Genomic DNA, 23,947 nt, shown 5'->3' with positions numbered 1-23,947 from the left:
ATGAATTTCCATCGTTTTACAAATTAAAGTTTTCGTCTTGATCGAAAAACTTTCACCAAGTTTTTATTTTTTTAAAGACAATATTATAATAATATATTTTTAAAACCGATTAACTAAATATATACGTATGTTTTTTCTTAATCTTAGCTTATTATAAGCTTATAAACATATTTAGTAAAATAGATGAGGCTGTATAATTTTATTTTATTTTATATAAACGTTTATTTTATTATATATTATATATTAAACATGTCACTGGTTTATAAACATTTTTTAGTGTATACAATTTTGTATTAGCTACAATTTAATATAAAATCAGAACATGAATTAATATGTTGATGGTTATAATTAAATCTTTTACAATTTAAGTAAAAGAAAAATATATAAAAATGAAACAATAAATTAAGTGATAATTTGAGTACATTTAACTAAAGATCTAAAATGATGGATATGTTACCTTTAGCCTCTTAAGAAATATAATAATATCGTATTCACCGATACATGGAATTATTGGTTAATATTGTCACGCGATATATTTTTAAAATATTTTCTGGTATAAAAATGACTGTTGCTATTTAAAGACCATCATAAAGTTATTTAAAATTGGTGTATAAATGTATATTATATAATATTTTAAATGAATAAAGATTTATAAAAAAAATAGTATTCCTAGTGTTACTCTATACCGGGTAGGCATATGTTAAAATGTGTCTGAATATTTCCTTTAAGAGTAAGCTTTTATTTTTTCCAAGAACCGCAATCGCGGCAAGCCCATGAGAGCGAAGTTATAAAATATGTTTATTAAATTTAAGTTTAAAATCCAGGTGAAAGCCAAAATATTTAACGCTTGTTTTCCATTTCTACCTTAATGCCCTATTACTTTTAAACAATTTTCGTCTACGTTTCGTAGATATAATTAAAATATTAAAAAAAAATATATTTGCACTTTTAAAAACAGCTGTACCGTTTGCATACATAAATAAACGTGTATTTTTTAAAGATATATTCGTATACAAGATAAAGAGAAATGGCTCGAGGAAACTTTCATGAGAAACTCCTGCTGGAATTTTACGCGGTATCGAATGCTCAATATTTAGTGAAACAACATAGCTTTTACTTCCAGGTATGAGCGTAATAAGCGTCGCAGATAGTCAGGGGTTTGGTATTTGTATAGTTTCTGAATTAAACTATTATGCCATACCGTGTAAAAAACTTTTTTTTTTATATCAAATATTAAAAGGCTCATCTTTTTCATATTGAAATTAACACATATACATATGCTCCGTCAAACTATTAAGTTGATGTGTTGTCAAGTGATTTTTGCGGAATATAAACTTTTCATTATAGTTTCGTATTATTCGTAATATTTTACAAATACATTACGATGTTAAAAAAAAAATTAACATGGTATAAGTGGTTAATGAAATTCAATCTTATATTAATACGTTAGATGTCAGATGTTTTTTTATTTGTAATGGATTAAATGTATCGTCTATTATTTGTATAACATGGTTACGAAAGCCTTAACGAATGTATAAATATTAATTTTAATTTATTGCCTAATAATTTATATCTTACGAAGTTAAATAAAATATTAATACCAATACAATATGGATTATATACCGACGTAGATTGTGCAGCGAGCGATAAAAATACGTAATGCAATTTTTACGGTATTGTCAAAGGAAGTTAATCTTTAAAATCTTTGCAAACTATCTAACTAAAATAAATAAAACGTCAGAAATAAAAATAAATACATAAAGAAAATACCTAAATTAAGAAAATAAATAATTGTGCGAGTATTGATTACTTAAGAATTTTATTCACAAAAGTTAACATTAAATATATATGTAGTACATACATAAAAGCATGACTTTACAGTTTCTACGAAAGCAATATGTGTACATTTTGCAATATTGCTTTTACATTTAAAATGATGTACTAGAAAAGCAAAGCATATGGTTACAACTCTCGAGTGAGCTACATTATATCACGTGATGAGATTAAAAAATATACTAATATTTATAATACTCAATGTTAAATTTCTGATAGTGTAATTAAAACCACTTGGACCTTCATTTTCATTAGACGATGCTATGTGGCCGTATTAAAAAAAGCATAATATAAAGCAATTTATCAGAGGAAAACTAATTTGATTTAGCTTAAAATGTTCTTACTCAACAAAAATTTAAACGTTAATCATAACGTAGGCTTAAATTAAAATATATGTTTAATCCTTATTAATATATAAGTTGCCTGTTAATGTTGGACCAATTTAAAAACAGTGAGATAAGCTGTTACGATATTTTGCGACTGGAAAAATTAGTTGGACTAAAAATCGAAAATTACCATTTATTATATTTAATGAGTAATGAATATAGTTTTATCTCGTTAAGTTTTACGACTAATAATACTTGATCAAAACATTTTTCATGACTTATTCGCTCTATAGATGACACATCACAACTGTATCGAAAAACAATTGAAATCTGAGTTATTTATTTCAATTCTGAAGCATATAATCAATCAAATATGTTTCAAGCTCCTGAATTATTATCTAGAATGAGATACAACAAACGCCTACGATACTATTTCCAACTGTTTAGTAGCCCACAACGATAAACTTTAATCATGAAGGGATCAGGAATGCTTTACGCTTGACCCTCTCGTCTTAGAAATAAAGTTTTGCCAGATCTACGATGGGAAATAATAGCACATCTTATCTATTCGCTTGATTAAGATCTAGTATCTAACGCCTATTTGAAAAAAAAACACTTTAGAATATTTTAACTGAATGAAAGCAGCAATAAATAAGTATATCATAAAGTTTTCGAGGAGGTCTGTTTATTTTTATATATTGTAAAAAGTCTTTAATGAAGACTATGTTAAAATATGTAGTATTATTATAAAATAATTAATTTTAATGAAATTATAGGTTTATTCCTAGAATTTTTATACTTATTTATTACATATGTATATATAAATATACACATTGCTTCTTAAAATATGTACCCATTTTTATGTTTTCTTTTTTTTCGTGGCGCATTTTTAATATGATGTTTTTACGTTGTTTTTAAAAAAATAAACTTTGGTTAAATATATATTATACATACTTATAATAAATCTTTATGTAACCAAGGTCTTTAAATGTAGAGGTAGGTTTTTAAGCCTCCCGTAAGTTTATTTTTAAGCAGATAAAGTTGATTGTTTGTTTTGACGCATTATACTGAGTCTAATTAGAAAGCAATTCAAGACTTTTTAGGAAATTTTATTATCTTTATAACACTTTACATCTTAATTTAATGGTTACAGTGAAAAAAAATAATTGACTAACTGATTAAGTCCCAAAGTCCAAATAATGGACTCAACTTAACTCTCATTGTAGTAACCATAGTATGGCATTTATCTAAAGTCAACTGACTAACTAAAATTATATTTAATCCTTCTTCTTTGATGGTAATATTTATCTTTAGCAAAATGTGCATTAATGTTATAGAAGCAGCCTGATTAGGAAAAGAACAGAAATAAGCCCAAAAGTGAAATATAAATATTGAAATAAATTAAAATTATTATAAAATTGGTTTACTGTAAATGAAATCACTATGTAAAAAATACACAACGTTTTTGATTTAAACTCTGATAACCGAATACAATATATAATATACATTATTTTTTTATATTTAAAATATAAATAACAACTTTTTAATTTATTTGACATGTTCAACTTACACAATTTAATTATAAATTTAATGGATTTATAACGGTATATTAGTGGCTTTGTGCTTTCATTTTTTTTATTAATATGACTCTTTGTGTTATTGTCTATATTAACATATAATTGCAATAACACAAATAATGCTACAGACACTGGTACAATTTAAGGCTTGCTGAGATTAAAAATCTCGGAGTTTTGTATAAGTTTCTTTGATCATTTTGCTTTATTTTTTTATGTTACAGTATTTCTCCTCTTACCGTTAAAATTAATTTTCATGAATTCTCTTTGTTTATACAGGATGTTAACATAAGATTTTTAATTGACAACATGTAGTTTTGTCGGCTAGTATAATCACTACATTGTCCACTGAGTTTGACGATTAATGTGCTAAGCTAATTTATGTTCTCTTAATATTTTTTTCTCAGATATTTTCGTTTTTTCGTCAAGACTAGGGGAAAACTTCTAGTCATTATTTTAATTGCAAATTTATACAGTAATAAATAAAGTCAAGTTTAAAAATAACGGAAGTTGTACCCTATACGACTTTACATTTCAACCGTCCAGAATATTAATGAGTGTTATTTGTTTAAATATTCCCAATGTTTTATGTATTTAAATATGACTAATTCAGATATAAGTAACATTAAACTGCTGTTTTTTGAGTTGGGACATTATTGTAGCCCAAGTAAGGTATTATAGAAATATGTCCAATTGACATTGCTGTCTCTATAAAAATATCATATATTTTAAAAGCGAAATATTGTATTGCATTGGTAATAATACACAATATTTATTAAATTGTTCCTTTTGCTATTTTAGAATTTATTATGCGTTGCTTTGTTGTATTTATCGATTACTTTAAACCGTGGTTAATAACTTAAATTTATAACAGTGTCTAATATTTATTTTTTTCCAGTTCCTGGCCAAAGCCATTTACCTGGGTATCTATTAATTGGTTCTCACTTTTATTTATTTATTTTTAGGGCAAAAAAAAAAAAAAAAAAAAAAAAGTAAAAAAAAAAAAAAAAAACTTTGTTTTCTATTACGTTAGCTAGCACTTTTTTTTACAAATATTCATGTTACCTTATTAAGGTTTTTAATTAATGGGTTAGAATGATTTTTATTTCTGTCATGGTAATTTACTTTAAGTTTATCGAAATAATCGCGTAAAGTGTCTATTTTTAAATCTTTATGTATATTTGAGTTTCGGACAAACCATTGGGCATTTGTCGCCATTCTTAGCGCAATATTTTGTTGCGTTTGTAGTGATTTCGAATAATTACGACTAAGTATACCTCCCCAGACGGGGGAGGCATATGAAATAACTGGTCGGATGATCGATTTGTACAGGAGCAGTTTGTTTTTTACATTTAGTTTGCTCTTTCTGTTTAATAATGGATATAGACGAGCACGAGTTGTTTTGACTCTTGAAGTTATGTTATTAATATGGGATTTCCATGTTAATTTGGAGTCCAGAGTTAATCCCAAGTATTTGGCTGAATTTTGCCATTCGAGGCTTTTATCGTACATTTTTAATTTAGAGAGATTATTATTAGCATAAGCGTGTTTTCTCCTGCGATTAAACATTACAGCGACGCTTTTGTTGGGATTTGCTGTTATTAGCCACTTATCGAACCACTTTTGAATAGTGTTGAGTTTGTTTTGAAGATGAATTATTGCACGATGGGGGTTTTTATAAGAGCATAAAATGGCGGTATCATCCGCGAATAGGGCAGTAATTACTTTTTTATATGGCTTGGAGGGAAAGTCGCTAGTAAAAATTGTAAATAATAATGGACCCAGAATTGATCCCTGCGGAACGCCTGCCAGAATAGGTCTCGGACTCGATAGATGGTTTTCCAATTTAATTTTAAAGGTTCTATTTTTGAGAAAAGATTCAATTATTTTGACCAGTTCAGATGGAAATTTGTATTTTATAAGTTTAAATAGTATACCATCATGGTATACTTTGTCAAACGCTTTGGCTATATCCAAAAATACTGCTCCTGTTGTCATTTTTTTATTAAAGCCCGACTGGATGTGGTTCACAACTCTATGCAGCTGCTGCGTAGCCGAGTGTTCCGTTCTAAAACCGAACTGTTCATTGGGTAATATTTTATTTTCTATTACATGTTTTAATAATCTACGTTGGATAAGCCTTTCAAATATTTTACTCGCGACGGGTAGGAGGCTTATGGGTCGATAGCTCGCGGGAAGAGTTGGGTCGGTACCGGGTTTTCTCAGAACTATCACATTAGCTTGTTTCCAAACTGTTGGAAAATACAGACAGTTAAATGATGCGTTTATGATATTAAGAAAAAAACTGATAGCGCTAGGAGGAAAGATTTTGAAAGCTTTACTAGGGATGGAATCGTTTCCAGGGGCTTTGCGGTTGGCTAGTGATCGAAGAATATTTTCTAGTTCAATTGACGTTACTGGTTCTATTTGGTTGTGTTATTTTCCTAGAGTAGTTCTAATTTCTTTTTCTATTTTGTTTTTAAAGTCTACATTTATTAAAGATAAGTTAATTGTACATTGATCTTGGAGGCTATCGGCAATAGCTTCTGCTTTATCTTCTAAAGAATAAACTAGCACTTGTGAAGGAGTCATAATTTTTTTTATATCTACTGGATCTCTGCGTAAAATTTTTGACATATTCCAAAGGGAATTGTCTTCAGGGTTTAGGTCGATAAGTTTATTCTCCCATAGTTCATTATTGTATTCTGAAATTGCAGTTTTTATTTCGGACTGTAAGCGGTTTAATTTTGATTTATCTGACTTATTCTTAGATTGTTGCCATTTCCTACGAATTTGATTTTTAATTTTAATAAGTTCGCGAATATTATTTGGTAAAGAAATATCTTTGTTTGTCTTTCTTTCGAGAGTAACTCGTTCTATCGATTTGTTTATTGAGCAAGTGAGAGTATTAATTTCTTCTTCTATTTCTACCGTGTTGTTAAGCTCTTTTTGTTCAGGAAGGGTTTGCTCTAAGTAATAAGGGAAGAAATCCCACTGTACTTTCTTTATGTTTCTTCTAATGTTAATATCAAAATTTATTGGAAGGCAAAAAATGACTGGGTTATGATCAGACGCGAGACTATTGTGGACCTCTATATTGCATGTGGGTAAGTTGTTTGTTATGGCAATATCTAAAATATCTGAAACACCGCGTGTTGAATAGTGGGTTGGATCTGTTGGGATTTCTAAGTTTATGTTATTATTATCTTTGGCAAATTTATTTAGCGTTCTACCATTTTTATTAGTCGCCCTGCAATTCCATTCTCTATGTTTGGAGTTAAAGTCCCCTGCAGCAAAAATAGGTTGCGAATAGTTAAATAAATGTTGTAAATCTTCAATGGGATACGCCGGTTTCGGTGGGGTATATACAGAATGAATAATTATGGGCGATCGAGCATCGGCTTTAACTTCTAAAGTTGTAACTTCAAGCTTATTAAATGTTTTTGTAAGCGCATCATTATGCTTTATCTCATTTTTAATGTAAATTGCAGTTCCTCCCCCGGCACCGATTTGCCTGTCCGAGCGATAGGTTTTGTAATTAGCAAAGTTAATTTTTATCGATTCTTTAAGGTGTGTTTCGGAAATAAGAGCTATATCTATGTTTTGATCTATGAGAAATTGATTAAGTTCGAATTTTTTATCGCGAAGGCCATTAGCATTCCACGCTAATATCCTTAAAATTTTGCGGTGGTGGGTTTTCCCTTTTTTTTCGCACATCATAATGTTGGCAATAGGTGGGAACTGATAAATTTCATTTTTTCACTTAATTCCATAAACATATTGATTATGACGTCGCGATTGGAGGGGTTCTCTGTTGTCACATTATTGATAGGAGTCACTTCCGGGTTTCCTTTAAGTTTTTCGGCGAATGAGCAGCCGTTTATTTTATTATTAATATGGTTATGGGTTTTTTTATTATCTCGCGGTTTCTTGTAATCTATATTTTTTTTATTGTTTGGGTTTTTAGCACATCCCCCGTAATTCGCAGGATGAGAACCTGCGCAGTTACTGCATAAGGGCTTATCAATTTTTTCCTCGTGGGAGCAATCTCTGGTGAGATGGGGACCGGCACATTTTACGCATGCAGGAGTAGCTCTGCAATTAATCGCAGAGTGGCCGAACAATTGGCAACGGTGGCACTGGAGAATGCCTTTTGGTCTATTCTGCTGCTCCACCGTAATACGCTGGTGCAGGAGATATCCCAAATTGTATATTGATTTATTGTGCTCGCTTTTTTTTAGCGAGACTGCAAATAATAGCATAGGTTTGCTTGACTTTTTATTTTTTAATTGGTTGATGGATTCAACCTCGAACTTAAGCGACAGGAGCTCCTCTTTAATTTCGTCGCAAGTAAAGTCAGCGTTCAGCCCCCGGATGACTACCCGAAGAGGTTTGTCTTCGGTTAGTGTGTAGGTATGAAAGGAGAATTTCCTTTCATCTAGCAAATTAGTAATTTTGCGGAAGTCATCGGTTGACGCCGCAATAATTTTTGCGCAGTCGGTGCGCTGAATAGAGGAAAACGACAAACCATTGTTGATAATGGTTTGTCTCGCCGCTTTGTAATCTGATGGATTATTAAGTATAATTGGCGGGATATTCGCCTTTTTTATTTCCGTTTCTACTATTGGCGGTGTGCTAGGCCGTAGCCTCTTCTTAGCAGGGGACGATTCCCTATTATTCGAGGGATAACGAGTAGTCGAGGGCGCGGTCAGTTTATCAGCGAGAAATTTCGCGGGTGCAGAGGCAGTGTTCAATGTCACTATTCCGGTCGAAACGTTACTCGCGGGTATCGCGGGAGCAGATGCGGTAACAACGATTGGTACCGCGGATACGTTTTGCTTATTATTTTTTTTTATTTGAGAAGAATGTGCGCCTTTTAGAGGCGCAGAAATAACTGCCTCCGTTGCGGACGCGGAAGAAACGGAAGCCGTTTTTTTATTTGGTTTTTTGCCCTTCAGGAGCTCGGCAATTTGCACCTCAAGGTAGATGCGGAGTCGACGTTCCTCAAGGAGTTCCTGGCGAAGGATCTCCATTTCCTCCCTGAGGTTCGTCAAGTCTGAGGCATGCTCACTTACTTGAGTGAACTCCATGCTTAGGGAGTCCACGTCAAAGATTGGCTCCGCCATGACAGAGCCGGTCGGAAGACCGATGAGTCAGCGGGGGAAAACCGTCGTTGGAGTGGTGTGCTCAGAGCGTGTATCTCGTCCGGTAGCCGAAACAAGAATGAACTTAAATTTATAAATTATTATATTTGGTAACTATTTCTTTAGTTTGTATTACTTATTTATGTTTAAATATATTCAGATGCTCAATATATCATGTTTTAATATAAAATTGTTGTATATTATTACTTTATAAAACTTGTCTTCTTTCATCAAATATTGACACTATTTTATCTTGTGCAACGGTAATTTATTAGGCTTTCACAAATTAATCTTGTAGATAATTTTATAAAAAACTTTATTTATTGAACACTGATTTATTATAAAATTAAATGATTGATAAGGGTTCACCTTAAGTTTAATCAGAGCTTAACTTCATTTTTTATAAACATAAAAATTTCAATCTAAAAAACTTTTAAATAATATTGGCAGATTATAGCTTGGACGTCAATGTTAAACATAAGTACCCTTTGGAAACCGACTTTGTCGGTGAGGAAAGTTTCAGTTTGATGTCAGAACTTGTCATATCAGTTTTACAGGCATTTTGTCGAAGCCTTCTCATGAATATGCATATAACGAAACTTAAGGCTTAAGTAACAATCAGAAAATAAAGTTCTAATAACATATCCTTTATAATCTAGTTTCTAATTAATTTATGCTGTGAAGTAAATCAAGATTTGATGCATAAGGATTTTACAAATTGAGTATAACATATTTCGCACATAGGTTTATATGTATATATATATATATTAAAATGTTTTGGATCAGTGCTCTTCAAAGAGAAATGCTACTTTACGCTCTGTTGGATGGCAGGATGTACTCCATAAAAACCAGTGCCAAAGTTGCGCATGTGGCATCCTTAATTCAACTTTGCGAAAGCAGGCATTATTATAAATTATTCTTGAGAACGCTGCTTTAAAATAGAGATAATAAAGTGTGCTGTAATAACGCGAACATTGCATGATTTTAATTTTTCATACAACTCACAAAGAATTATTAATCTATTTATAACTCAATATAAAATGGCACAATCTAAAAAAACAGCGAGCTGTTTTTACGCTAATATTTTTAAATCAATTTATTTCATATTAAAATAAGACTAAATGTTAGCCTTAATATGGATTGTAATCAGATACATTTATTTTATAATCGAATCTGATAAAAATGCGTCTTTTGCATTTTAAATATATTCGAAGTGTACCTTTTTAACGTTTAGCATTTTCTATAAGATGTTATAAGAATATCATTATTATTTATAAAAAAAAATATGTAGGTTGCAAATATGTAATCTAAAAGCTTTTTCACTTCTTAAGTATAAAATAAACGAACTCATTACAATATCAATATTTTTTTATTATTTAGAATTAATCTTAATTGTGTATTAAATATTGATATAATAAAATCTGTACGCAGAAAAAGGACTTAAATAATTATATATATATTTACAAGCTTTGAATCATTTTAAGATACATTAAGAATATAATTACTATATTTGTAAAATGTTTAATTTATAACAATTTTTTTATTAAGAAGTACTTCAAGAAAGTGCAACATTATTTTTTATTTAAATGATTCTAAAAATTATTGTTATAAATTAATTTATTGTGACTGTTGTGAATTTTAAGTTATCGTTAATCAATATTAATATTTTTATAAAGTATAGCGTCTTAACAATAATATTAAACTATAAACTATGTATGATACTATGTTATTTATTAGTCCATAAATACATTTTTATAAGTTGTAGTTTGTCTTGGATGCCCGCAATAAAAATACTTTGCTACTCCTTAAAGATACCATTTAAGTTAATACAACATTGTACAGTCGTAAAAAAATGTATTGAGAGCTAAATTTACATTAAGATTGTATTGAAAAAATAACATTATTTTGTTACTTAATTTGCAATAATCACATTTTTTAAATAAATATATGAAAAAAGAATATACCATTTTTATTTAAATATTTGCCGATTTTTACAAAAGCTTTCATGTTTTTTGTAGTACATACAGCTAAGGGTCTGCTGTATATGACATTCCCTCGACACTCAAATTTTGATGGTTATTTTATATATAGATATGTTTCTTATTTTTTATATAAATATTGTCATAGTTATATTTTTTCATTGAGAGTTGTATAGTGTACAACATATATAAATAAATCAATACTTACGAAACAATATCACAATTTTAAGCTTTACTGTTTACAAAAAAGTAATTATATTTAATATATTTATTATAAAACTATTATACTATAGCATCAATCATTAATATTAAAATTATTTTACCAAGTAAGGGATAAAATGCATAACAAAATTTAAATAAATATTACGCTTTTTGCTTGTGCTTTCAATTATGCAATATGCCGTTAAACATTCAGGTAACTTTACCATCAAATGCACAAAATAGAGAGGCAAACTTTATGTTCACATGCAAGTTCAAATCACAGGCATGCACGAATGTGTCACATATCATTTAAACTACCTTCACCGTAGCTGTAACAATATGTGTATTATATAATATAAAATTTTAAACAAAGTAAATCGTGCAAAACTCATCATACGTACAGTGGCAACATTTTGTTTCGCCTGCAACAAATGTTTTTTTTAAATCTTTTTGTACAACCCTCGCCTTTGTGATCAAAGCACAAAGTGAATATTAAAAAAAAATCTGTGTCTTTTCCGAGGGCGTTTCAAACAATATTTTTTATAATTTAGAGAGTCAAAGTGAGACATAAATGTATTATATTTTTATAAGGCCGGTATTAAGGTCAATTCAAATCTTATTGCAATAATTTCAAAATACATATGTGATCTACTCTACAAACATTTATAATCATTTTTGTATTAACTCTTTATCGAACTAGTCGATTTTCAAATCGCCTTTTTTAAAGCTCTTAATAAGTAGTAATTTAAAAATCTGCTATTATCCGACAGTTTTGACTGAACAAAAATAGCAAAGTCTCTCTGGTCTCTGGTTTCTCGTAGTCAACTTATTGCTTGCGTAAAAAATCTGAGTCGCAGTTGTGCTCATGAAATCTGTATTTCATACGTTGGTGATAAATAGTCGTATTGTAAATATCCTATGATGTGATATCCTTGTATTTAAAAGTATGTTTTTCGAGTGATCCATTGCAAGCGAAACCTTTGTGGTCGCAAACCAAATAAAAATATAATTGATGTAAATTATTAATATAAATATAAAATATTTTTGAATTTTGATATTTTTTAATGACATTACATCTGTGATATAAACGGAAATTATTTTTTCTAATATATTGATCATTAATGATCTAAATTTTTGCTATGCGCATTTCTTTTTTGCGCAATAATTACTAAAAAATATACAATAAATAAATATTACGAGTTAAGCCTCTGATTAAGGGGTCAATTTTTATACCAACGTTAAATTCAACAAGCATATCAACCAAACGTTTTTTATAATAATAATATGTAATACTTTATAGTGACGGTGTTTATCTTATAAAACTGGTTGGATTACCTAAATGTAAATCTTTATCTAACTCAATATCAAATAAATCACAGTTGTCGACGATCAAAACTTATATAATTTTAGTCGTAAATTTTGATTTACTCTGCTTTCTTTTTCCACATTTTTATAAAAAAATTAAAGGGGAATGAATCGAAATATACGACTCAACCAAATATTAAATTTAATTTATTTAAACTTCACTTTTTCACAAAGAAACAGATTGCTACTTTTTGTAAGCGTTTGTCTCATGTTTGTATTTTAACAATTACGTCGTAAGACTCGTGGGATTTCTACCGCATTGTATTAAAATGTTTTTGATGTCACAACATATAAGTAAACTTAATATCCTATCGATCATTTATGGCGGTTCTGTTATCAAAATTAATACAAGTGATGCTTCATAATAAAGATATGTTTCTATAATAGTATGCGTTTGTTTATTTATATAAAATATTTAAAAAAAAAACAATTGAATGAAACTTAATACACTCAAACTCTTTCTTGATAATAAATTATTACGATACTTATCAGAAACTTGCAAAAGATGTGAAATATTCGTACGGTGTTACGATGAACTTTATATAATTTAATTTTCACTGATAAAAATAATATGCGGCCTGACATTGAACACTTTCTCAAAATCTTTTATTTGGGCAGATAAAAGTTTTCACTAATAACTCTTGAGAATAAACTTTTGTAAAAAAAAATTAAGCAAAGTAAGGAATAAAATATTTAATTTTAAAATTGCGATTTCGACTTATATTATTTATGTAGCAAAATTCATACTCTTTCATAATTTATAATTTAATCTCACTATATAAATATATATTTTTATATGTATTGTTATAATAGCTTCAATTTAAATTTTAATACAGAATAAGAAATTAATATAAGGAACGGAAGGATAAACATAAAGGATAATTGTACAAAGTTGTCTGTGAGAAACTAACTAAGTTTCAATTGGGAATGGTATAATCAAAACACGCAAGCGATTACTTTTGTGGTAATTTAGTCTTCATGGTATCTTAATCAAACGTTTCTTGAAACGACAGGATGATTTTCTACATAAAATATTCTGTAAATATTTCTAAATAAATTTAAGACATTTAAACAGGATTACAGCTCATAAACTCGGTATAGAACAATTTCAACGAAGCTTAACCGATCGAAAAGTTCAAAAACAATAAACTGCCTATATACAATATAATTAATTGTTTTAAAATTAATATTATACTATGAACAAATATAATTATATACAATATATTGAGAACCACATTGTTTAAAATTAATTATGATCGGATTAGTGTAGGAAAAATATTTTTATCAAAGAAAAATATTCTTTGTATGTATACACATAATTAGGATTTCGAGGGTTCAGCGATTGGATCAAGAAAAACGCAATTCTTGTAGAGATCAAACCTTATACCTATAAACTTTCAAGATATATTATATTACATTATGTATAATTTGATAAAAAAAGGTCAAGCAATATATGTTTTTGGAGCCTATTTGTAAAAATTAGAATCATAAAATTGTTTTTTTTTATACTATGATAAAAAAACAACTCTTATAGCTCTTAAAAATATATATTTAAATAAAAATAAATTTAAGTGAACATAAAACTGATTTGTGTTAAACTGTTTCTATAAAGAATCATTTTATGTATATTGTTACCCAAACGAATATATTTATCTGTGAATGGTTTAACCTTGTTATTTTTTATATTTATTTTCAATTAAGCTTTTCCTTTTACCTTTGTGACGGAACGCTTTAATTGAGTTTAGACAACGTAACACTTACTTGTCACAAAGTAAAATTATGAGGGGTGTGCTTATCGACAAAGATAGCTCTCTAAATATTTTATGTTAACGCTTAGCCTACCAATTTTGCGGCTTGAGAGTCGCACTTTGCCGACCCTTGACTTTAACTAATAAAAAATAAATTTAAATATAAATAAATTATTTGATGTTTCATTTTCTAATCAAATGTTCGAAGCACACCAAACCACACATCTCACAAGCTTTCGACAGCTTGGCAACGTCGACCGTAAATTACGGTTCTTGGTCATTACACAGTTTTAAACTATGTCAATTTTCCCGAATATGTTGACGGGTAAAAACTAATTCGACGCCCAGGGCAACCCCCTTTGCATACAAAAGAGCCTTACACAGAGTTGAGCAATGTGAGGGGCTAAATGCAAATTCGCGGTTTGCGAAAGTTGTGCCGCACACTGCGAACACGCTGCGAAATAAATTCCAACAGTATGTGTTTGTGCAACTCCTGAACAAGACAACGGGTCAAGAGTTTCACACTTTGAGCAGTGGGCCGAGATGCGATATTATATTTTTATATGTAAATATAAAAATGTAAGAAAAACTTGAAAAAAATCTAAGAAAAAATGACCTCGGGGAATGCGCACCCGGTAACCACGCTCTCTGGGCACTTTACATCTGAAGTTCTATACATCGGGGAGTCTGCCCTCCAGGAACTACGCTATTTGATTTATTATATTATAAAGTAACATTGAAAATCAATATGCATACTATAAAGGCGGTAAATATTTATTTATTTGACTGCAATACATAACAAGGATTAAAAATCAATATCAAGGTTTGACATAAATTTTGATTTTAACTCATTGTAAAAAAATCCTTGAAAAAAGCTTGGATTTTTCTCAAGTCGATGGCTTGGCACATTTAACTCTAAGCTTTCAGAGAAAATCGAGAGGAAATCTCTTGGTTGAGATTTAGTGCATGTAGTACTCGGTTTGGTTGACGCACTCGAGTTTGTGCAATTTATTTCGCAATAAATGTATTTACCTTCTTGAGAGTAATTGAGTTTCTAGGTTAAAAAATCTATGTAGCAACGTGAAAAATTATTATATGATGTTAAATAAAGCCTTAAAAATATTTAAACGTATTGCGAGGAGATGGTTCGGTAGCAATATCAAACATTCACAATGCAATAATTATTTCTACATATATACATTTCAACTGCTATTTAAGTAACTTTTCGCAATTGAGAAACACGTTGGGTTAGAGCTAAAGTTGTATAATATACGATACGAGTACCTCTTAATTAAGAAGTCGTTAAGTCTAATTATCACGATTTGCTGAATGTGACACTTACAAAGTTCGTTCAATTATCAAATCATTAATTATTTACTTCCCGAAACATAATTACATATTATATTAGATATCAAAAGTAACATGTTGTATTAAGATTTTTTAGAATAACATATATACATTTTTAATAATAGTAAGTTTATTATAGGTATACATATAGTATAGAATTTTAATAATAAATTATAGAGAATATTATATTAATACCATACCCAAACAAGTTTAAATTCGCAAAATATCCATATGAGTTTCATACTGGTTTATCCGTACAGGTAGCCTAGAATGTATTAATATGTATAAAGTAAACCTATTCCGAATTTACATATGTACATAACACATAGCAAACAAATGTAGAAATTATAGTGCGTAACAAACGACTAGTTAATATAATAACTATAAAATAGTACAATATCTTTTCATGAGAGTTATTATAGATAGATCGCTATGAAAGTAGGTTAAACCTCAATTAAGAGTTTGTGCGGTTTCCAATCAAAAACATAACCTTGTTTACTCGTATATCGATAAACAAGAAACGCTTTTCTTCTTCGCATCACTTGTTACCGTTTCGACATTTGATGTTAAGTTCATCACCAGGGGCAAAGTTCCGAACTCATATCTCTGACGCATATTTTTTCATCGCAAGATCTAATTAAATAGCTTATAGAATGTTGTCAGAGAAACAGTAACATTACACGTTCATCATAAAAACTATATATGTATGTATACATATATACTGTATTGAAAAGGAAACCTAAAAATGTCGGATGTTTAGTTTTCTATAGCGTATACGATGTTTCGAAGTTATGATTAATGACCAACAGACGTGCTTAGTTGACCGAAAAAATGTAATTGGGCGCGATGCTTTTTTCTGGGCCATTAGTTATTTTTCTTAACGCGAAGGCTTTAATAAATAAGTATATATAGTTGGTACTCGATGAACTAAAAGCAATTGCTTTCGTGCAAATTTTAGCAATCAAATATTTATTGAAATAAAAAATATTAAGATGACAAAGCTTTAAAAGCTCATTATTTTTTTATAAATTATATAAAGATAAAAAAAGATTTTTTATTTATAAATAAACCTATAAATATGTATGTATATCAATGGTTATCATACACTACGTTTACATTTTAAATTAAAAAAATACATAAATTTTAATCTATGTATACGTTTTAATTGCATTGGAATGATTACATGGAAATCTTGATTGAAATTTTGCCTTACAAAATTATTTCAGTACATAAGAAAATTGTTGTTATTTTTCTACGAAATATTGCCAAGCGTTGCGTGACTGATACGAAGATAAAACGTGAATCACGTATTTTGAATACAAATACTTTCCTAAAGCCCTAAGGTGCTACTTATGTTTTTATATCGTAGTCTACTGCTTTTTATATCCATATTTTTAAATACATAATACTTTTCAACGCAATTTAGATTCATCACGTCATTCAATGTATTACATCCCTACATGAATATTAAAATTACGGATTAGTACCGAGTTAAAAAGAAATCATACACACAACACACGATAATTTAATATAGCCACCTCACATATAAAACGGAAATTAAATGCCTGTAGCTGATTAATATCTATTCTGCAATAAATATCGATTATTTTCATAGACTTACTACATAATAGTAACTAATGAAACGTGATTTTCCCGTTCGAATATAGAGAGCGTCGGTTAAAACGAACTAATAGATTCAATTTTAGATGGACGTTAGATTCACTATTATTATGTTTTGAAAGTGATATATATTACATTGGACCCATCTTTTTTATGTGTCCCTATTAAAGTAAACGTAGATATATTCAAATTGAAATGGATCTGTTTTACGTGATGAGAATGGTTAACTAAATTTGATTTAATATGTAAACGACGGTTTTAATTGTATTATAAAAAAATATGGTTTTTGTTATATAATATTTTTAATATTTTATTTTAGGGTGCAACAAAGGTTTACCATATTTTTTTTCATTTTTTATAAGCATATGAAAATAATAAACCAGAATCTTTTAAAAGATCAAAAATTTTGCATTTATCCCTATAATAAAAATCATGCATCAAGGAATAACATTTTATGCAAGATTCGTTAGAAGTTAACGATACAAAAGAGATCATTGGAGCAGTATTTCTGAATTTTAAGAGAGATTTGAAAGCATAGAACAGACATATTTAAAAACAGAATAGTATATGAATCTAAATATAATATATATATAAAATATACTATATATAAATAGATTTCAGTACCCATTATCTGAAAACGATGAACTTCTTAGTAGAACAGATAAGGCATTTTGAAAATGACGGCTAAATTATCGGACAAAGTTTGTGTGTTTAAATCACCTAGGGTTAACCACTGTGGTTATATTTATATGTACTTTATTCAGTTAATCGATCTTAATTTATTTATAAAAATCGTACAAAATTGCAGTACTGAACTGCGTTGATTTTTGTATGCTAGTAGCATATCTTCCTGGAGCATATATGTATGTATATGTAATGGATTTAGATAGACTGCGGATCATATCAAATCTTGGGTTAAGTTCTTAGCTACTTTCCACTACGTGGCTCTCAAAATCTTAAGATTTAAGCTAAAGTGCTTATTGACTTCGAAAACTCGATCAATGTGACGTTATCTTTTAGCGGATTCCATATCTATGTACTGACAGTAAAAATGCATAAATTTTATATCACCATTCTATTGGAATATAAATAATGTTTTTTTAACTGTATGTATCGATATAATAAAAAAATTAGTAGTGTTTTAAATTATTTATATAAAATTGTTTAAATATATTTATGGCTTTCTAATTACGTTTACAACATTGTAAAAAAACAATAACATACTTGCATTTAATAGACGATAATGACCACTTATTATATTTTACATAGCAATAATAAGACATTTGACTTACAGTCAACTAAACAGTGCATTAAACGTTGATCCAAATTATTAAATAAAAAAAGACACTAAAAAAAACGACCGAGTAAAAAAATTATCTTATCGAGTAAATAAATTTAATTATTTTTGTAGACCCAGCCAATTAAAAAGCACAAATTAAACATATACAATAACAGTGGAAAAGTACTTGTCAGGTATACGTGTTTTACGTGCCCAATGCGTTACAACGGGGTAAATCTGTGCCAACTTTAGTAAGTCAATCAGATATAATAAAAACCTACAAGTTATTACTGAACACTAAGTTTGATAATTATTTTGTGACAACTATATTATTTATTATAAATTAATATGTTAAACATAATTTATAATCAATAGATGTCACTGGACCTGGAGCCAATTTTTTAATTATATCGCATTTTCTTAAATAAAAATTCGGGTGCCACTGCCCTCAACCTCAGAGTTACTAGTTTAAGACGTTATTCCATCATTTAAAATAAGGTGTTCAAAGCGCAATAAACTAATGTATATTTACCGATAAGTTATGACGGAAAGTGCATTTGTACGTTATAATCAGAAACAATTTTCAAATGAATTGGTGTCTTTTTATAATACTATGTAATTGACAAAGCAGATAGCCTGTGGAATGTACTACCCGGAAGAGCATGTTGCCAAATCTTTACCTGCTCAAATATACAAGTAATGATTCTCATAAGAAAGACGCATGAAATAAGCATAATAAATTCGCCCCCAATTCGTCTTAATAAAGAATAATCAGAGCAAAAAACTATATTTTTCTCGACCTAGTGTATATAAGCGCATACAAAGTGTATTATTAACTCTTATTCGGAATTTATTTTTGATAAAAAAACATCATGGGGCACACGTGAGTTAATCCAAAGACAGAGGAAACAGCTGCTTCCCACTTCAAGTCAACCCTAGTCCAGCTACGAAATCTGAAATATAGAGTTTAGGATCTTTGTAAAAACACCAATAAAATACATCTGCTCGCAGATGATACTTTAATTATATTAACACTATTGCTCAATAATAAATTAAATGTAAATGATATATGTGATCACATATTAAAAAAATAGATAAAAAATATTATTACTTTCTTAGATAAAAAAAAGATTATTTGACTCGAAAAATATGCTTATGTATGGTTTATTTGTATTTTATATTTGTCAAAAAATAACATTCTACTGGTATATTCAATAATATATAAAAATGTAATTAATTGAATACTATTAATATAAAACTAAAATGAGGGTTTATTTTATAGTATTTATAATTAATATATCTACATTTAAAAATAATATATGGTATGGATCCAACGTGTAGCTTAGAAATAAAAAAACTAATCAATTAAGAAATATTATTATATCAGCATCAATGAATATGACCTTGAATGTAATTTTCTCAGTATTAAAATATTACTTGATCAGCAAATGAAAATGCTTATAAAACATTAATTAGTCTATTTAACTCTAGTCGCGTTTTTGCTTTCAGTAAGTTAGGTAAATACACTTTTCTGCCAGACATTAAAAAAAATATTGGCTCTCTTGTATTTGCTGACGAAGTACAACCTGAATAGTAAATATAAAGTATGCATTAGTTAGTTCATATTTTTAGACAAATTGCTTTTGAAAGCATCAAAAACTTATTCGTAAACCTATTATATAAATTCTATACACAAGAGGTATTTTAATCTCATTAAAATTCATTTAAAAGATATTTTCATTACACATTTACTCACAACGCTAAATATAAATAGCTTTTTAAATCTCTCGAAGTACACAAAGGGCTCATTTTTCAGTCTGTAGAGAGCAAGTCATTCAACATGCATGACAATCAGATTACCCAAACCTTCAGATTATTTAATATTATACAATATTACTTCCCGACTGTAACACCGATTACAAAAAACGGATTGACATTTTAGCTTTATTTTTTTTTTGATGACTGTTTTTATTACTATATGTTGCGGCCTTAGATTGATTAATTTGACTAGAAAACATGTTTTTAGTTCTTACTATTTTTTTCATTATTTAAAACTCATGACACTTAGATTTAAATTTAATATAAAACATGTTAAAATGGCGCTCTAAATTTATTTTCTAAAGTATTGCGCAAAAATGTTTTTTTTAAAAACGACTTTAACCATATAATTCCAATTTATTATGAAAATTATATAGTTAAAGTGGCATTAACCACCTGTATAATTTATTATGATTTTGAGATTATTCTAACGATGATTAAAAACAAACGAAAAGAAACATCAAAATTCTCTAAGCCACACACAATATTTTAAAAAAAATTCATGAATAATTGTATATATTGCACATCCGTCCCAAAAGGTTAATCACACGTAAGTACCACTGAAAACTACTCTTTGTTTGGAAAGTACGCGCACTACTTTAACCCACAAATAGTTTTATGCATTTAATAAAACATAACAATGTAAAAACATAAATGAACAAATTAAGCAAAACAACAAAAATGTATGTGGAGAGATTTGCAGAGGTTTAAATTACTTGTACAATTTGTTAATATTTAGAAGGCATAATAATTATTAGATCACTTCGAAAAATAACAATATTTAAAAAAAATAGAAAGAATTTTCGTGACCAAATAATTACGGAAATTTTTGAGAATATTAAACAAATCACATAATAGCACATTTTTCTAAAGCATTTATTGCATTTAAGTAGTGCATGAAAACTAATATATTCTACCCTTTGGTTACCGATCGCTAGAGTACCCATCTAGACCATGTTCTTTTTAAGGCATTGTGTGTCCAAGAAGCGATGCAATTGGCTCACAAACATCACTAACTACGTTTTTCAAAAGCTGTCTCAAACCAGCATTATAAAATATGTGACACTTGGAAACAGAGGGAAGAGAAAAGCGATGAAAGGGGCGGAAGGGAAACGCTAGAGACTCCACGGAGTTACAGCAGCAGAGACGTTTTATGAGACTGCATTGATACGACAGACATCAACGAATCATCTAGAGAGCATTAAAAGAAGACATCTCGACAACTCTCAGCTGCTCCACCGAAATCACAGCCGAAAATAATACAACTCGACAGGCCAATAAAGACTCTTCGAGTTTCAAGACGTGCCATTTCTACTCAATTGCCTGATAGTGATATTTTAATAACTGTTACAAGCTTTTCCGGCGTCTATTTGACTGTAAATTCAATCTTTTCGGTCTTAAAACCGATTTTTTATATCGATACATTGTGTTAATATCGACGGTCTATTACAAGCGATCGATTGGTAGATCGCAATCGACTTGTTGGCCAGGTCTGTTATATACTATTATAATACCAGTAATTTTATTAGATATATGAAAAATGTCAGTAAATCAGTAGTTATGCCCTACTTTCAATTCAAGGGCTGATTTCGAATTGAATGAAGATATGCCTAAGTCGGCAGTCGAGCTTTGTATCTCAGACCAAGTTTCGTGTCTCGCAACTGTCAAATACAACGCAGAACTTGCAAGTTTGCAATATGTTCCATTCAATTTAAAGCAATTATGAGTTAGAGTCAAATTACTACGCAAACTTGACTCAATTGCCCTCCAAACAAATGTTTAAGTAATGTATGTAGGTGGGAACAAGTAGTTTATTTCGATTGACAAGCATCATGATTTGAGTTATATACATTCATATGCTAGTAGATATTATTTTAAAAAAATAGTTATTTTATAGTAATTCTGACAATATACGTAAATCATTATTATATGGCAAGTCTATTATTTAATATAATAAATTTAGTAAAAAATAAGTAAACGTAGAAACATTGCGATAGCAAATTACTGAACCAAAAAACGTGGAGACAGTAACGTAATTCTGTATGTATAGTATTGCTCAAGTTTATATATTTAAATACAGATGTGTTTTTTGCTGCAGATCTAATAGTTTTATTTACTTTCTGTGTAAGTTATAAGAAATAATGTCAAGATTTTTATTTCTCTATTTAAAATTTAATGTTATAATCAAAAACTCAACTTATATAATAATAAACAGTATGATAATCTACTAGAAAAAAATGTGTTTTTATATAAATAAAGAAAAGTCTCTAAATTACTCCTAATTTGTTTTTATTAACAAGATTATTTTATGTGGTTTTTAAAATAAAATATAATAATTTAACATATTTATTTTCTTCGCTTTACATTAACGGTTTTTAAGAAATAATTGTTTTAATTATATTTATTATATATACTTTTCTGTATATAAAGTCAGTATTCTGGACCATCGTTATTATTATATTGAAGCTTTATTCTATCGGCAGTATTGTAAACAGATTGATTTCATAGTTTATTAGTATTATATTTCATTAAATTGCCTACTGGTGCCATCTAATAAATTGATTAATATGATCGATGCTATCTCTGGACCCAATTTAATAAATTTATTATTATATTATATAAAATAATTATAGGGTTTGTGCGTAATAAAACATTAGTTTTTGTATATTATTATTTACATATTTGTAATAAATGTATTATGTATAGTATTCAAATTCAAATGACTTGGTTCCTAACATTAAGCCTTAAGACATTTTAACCTACCATAAATCTTCGGGTTATTTGTCCGAATTGGACGAAGCGCTATCAACGATATTTATATGGATTGCTTAGTTTTGGTTGGTGTGGTTTCGGCACTGTTTGTTCTGTACATAATGTTCGTAATCGAATGAGTATGCTAAAGAGGCTCGTATTCAATGGAGCGATCACTCAAACGGACTGCAAGTAATTGAAATCGGGATTTCCTCTGACTCAATTGAAATTAAATCGATTCTATAATACATACATACATACTAGAAAAGTTTTAGATAAAATTTTATTTATTTTTTTATATAGTAATGAAATAAACTGTGCAAAAAGCGATGTAAAACGAAACTTAATTAAAAAAGGGACGCGTTCTATTTTATGGCTCAAATAAATGGACAGGGTATCGTAAATCAATTTGGCTACACAGTTTAAATACGTTTGTTTAAATTTGACTGTATAATTTAAAGACTAATCGTTTAAGTGTTAAAAATATATAAATTTAAAATAAAATAATATATAATAACTCATTAGCATTTGAACTAAGTATTAATAATACGAAAAATATAATTAGATACATACATATAAATTGCATTTTCACGAAAGATTCATAAAATACCATGGTTTTTATTTTATAAAATAATTTTTTTTTTAAACTAAATGTCTTTAATATTATAAAAAATTATACTCAAATTCCCTATGCATAAATGGTTAAAAAAATGAGAGATTCCAAATAAATTATTTAAAAAATATACTAAAAGTGGAAATATATATTCTCATGCATGACTAAACCAAGATTAAAAGATTTTTATCCGATACACTAAACCATATATCTATGAATATATGTACATATATTCATATATACGTATTATGTATATAGCTAGCTCGCAATAAGTTTAGATATATATCATAGGAATAAATCACTTCACGTTGTTTCTATTTGAAGTATGTGTACAACTTAAAAGAACATC

The 23,947-nt window shown here is 28.7% G+C and overlaps 2 protein-coding genes across 2 annotated transcripts in view; both read right to left on the bottom strand.

Annotated features, from left to right (window-relative positions):
* Nmdar2 (glutamate ionotropic receptor NMDA type subunit 2) overlaps positions 1-23,947 on the bottom strand; it is a 334,557-nt gene that overhangs the window by 227,752 nt on the left and 82,858 nt on the right. The gene's annotated exons all lie outside the window — the stretch shown is intronic.
* On the bottom strand, positions 7,322-8,956 carry LOC148226053 (uncharacterized). The gene has a single exon (XM_088203962.1). It carries the CDS (start codon positions 8,857-8,859, stop codon positions 7,450-7,452), a length of 1,410 nt encoding a protein of 469 aa, XP_088060088.1. The 5' UTR covers positions 8,860-8,956; the 3' UTR covers positions 7,322-7,449.

The sequence above is a fragment of the Plectrocnemia conspersa genome, unplaced genomic scaffold (genome assembly GCF_051122295.1).
Source record: "Plectrocnemia conspersa isolate PC_06_02 unplaced genomic scaffold, ASM5112229v1 ptg000014l, whole genome shotgun sequence".
NCBI lineage: Eukaryota > Metazoa > Arthropoda > Insecta > Trichoptera > Polycentropodidae > Plectrocnemia > Plectrocnemia conspersa.
This window is presented reverse-complemented; position numbering and strand designations above follow the sequence as displayed.

Coding starts and splice junctions, on each gene's coding strand:
- LOC148226053 (XM_088203962.1), bottom strand. CDS start 8,859: ATGGCGGAGCCAATCTTTGACGTGGACTCCCTAAGCATGGAGTTCACT.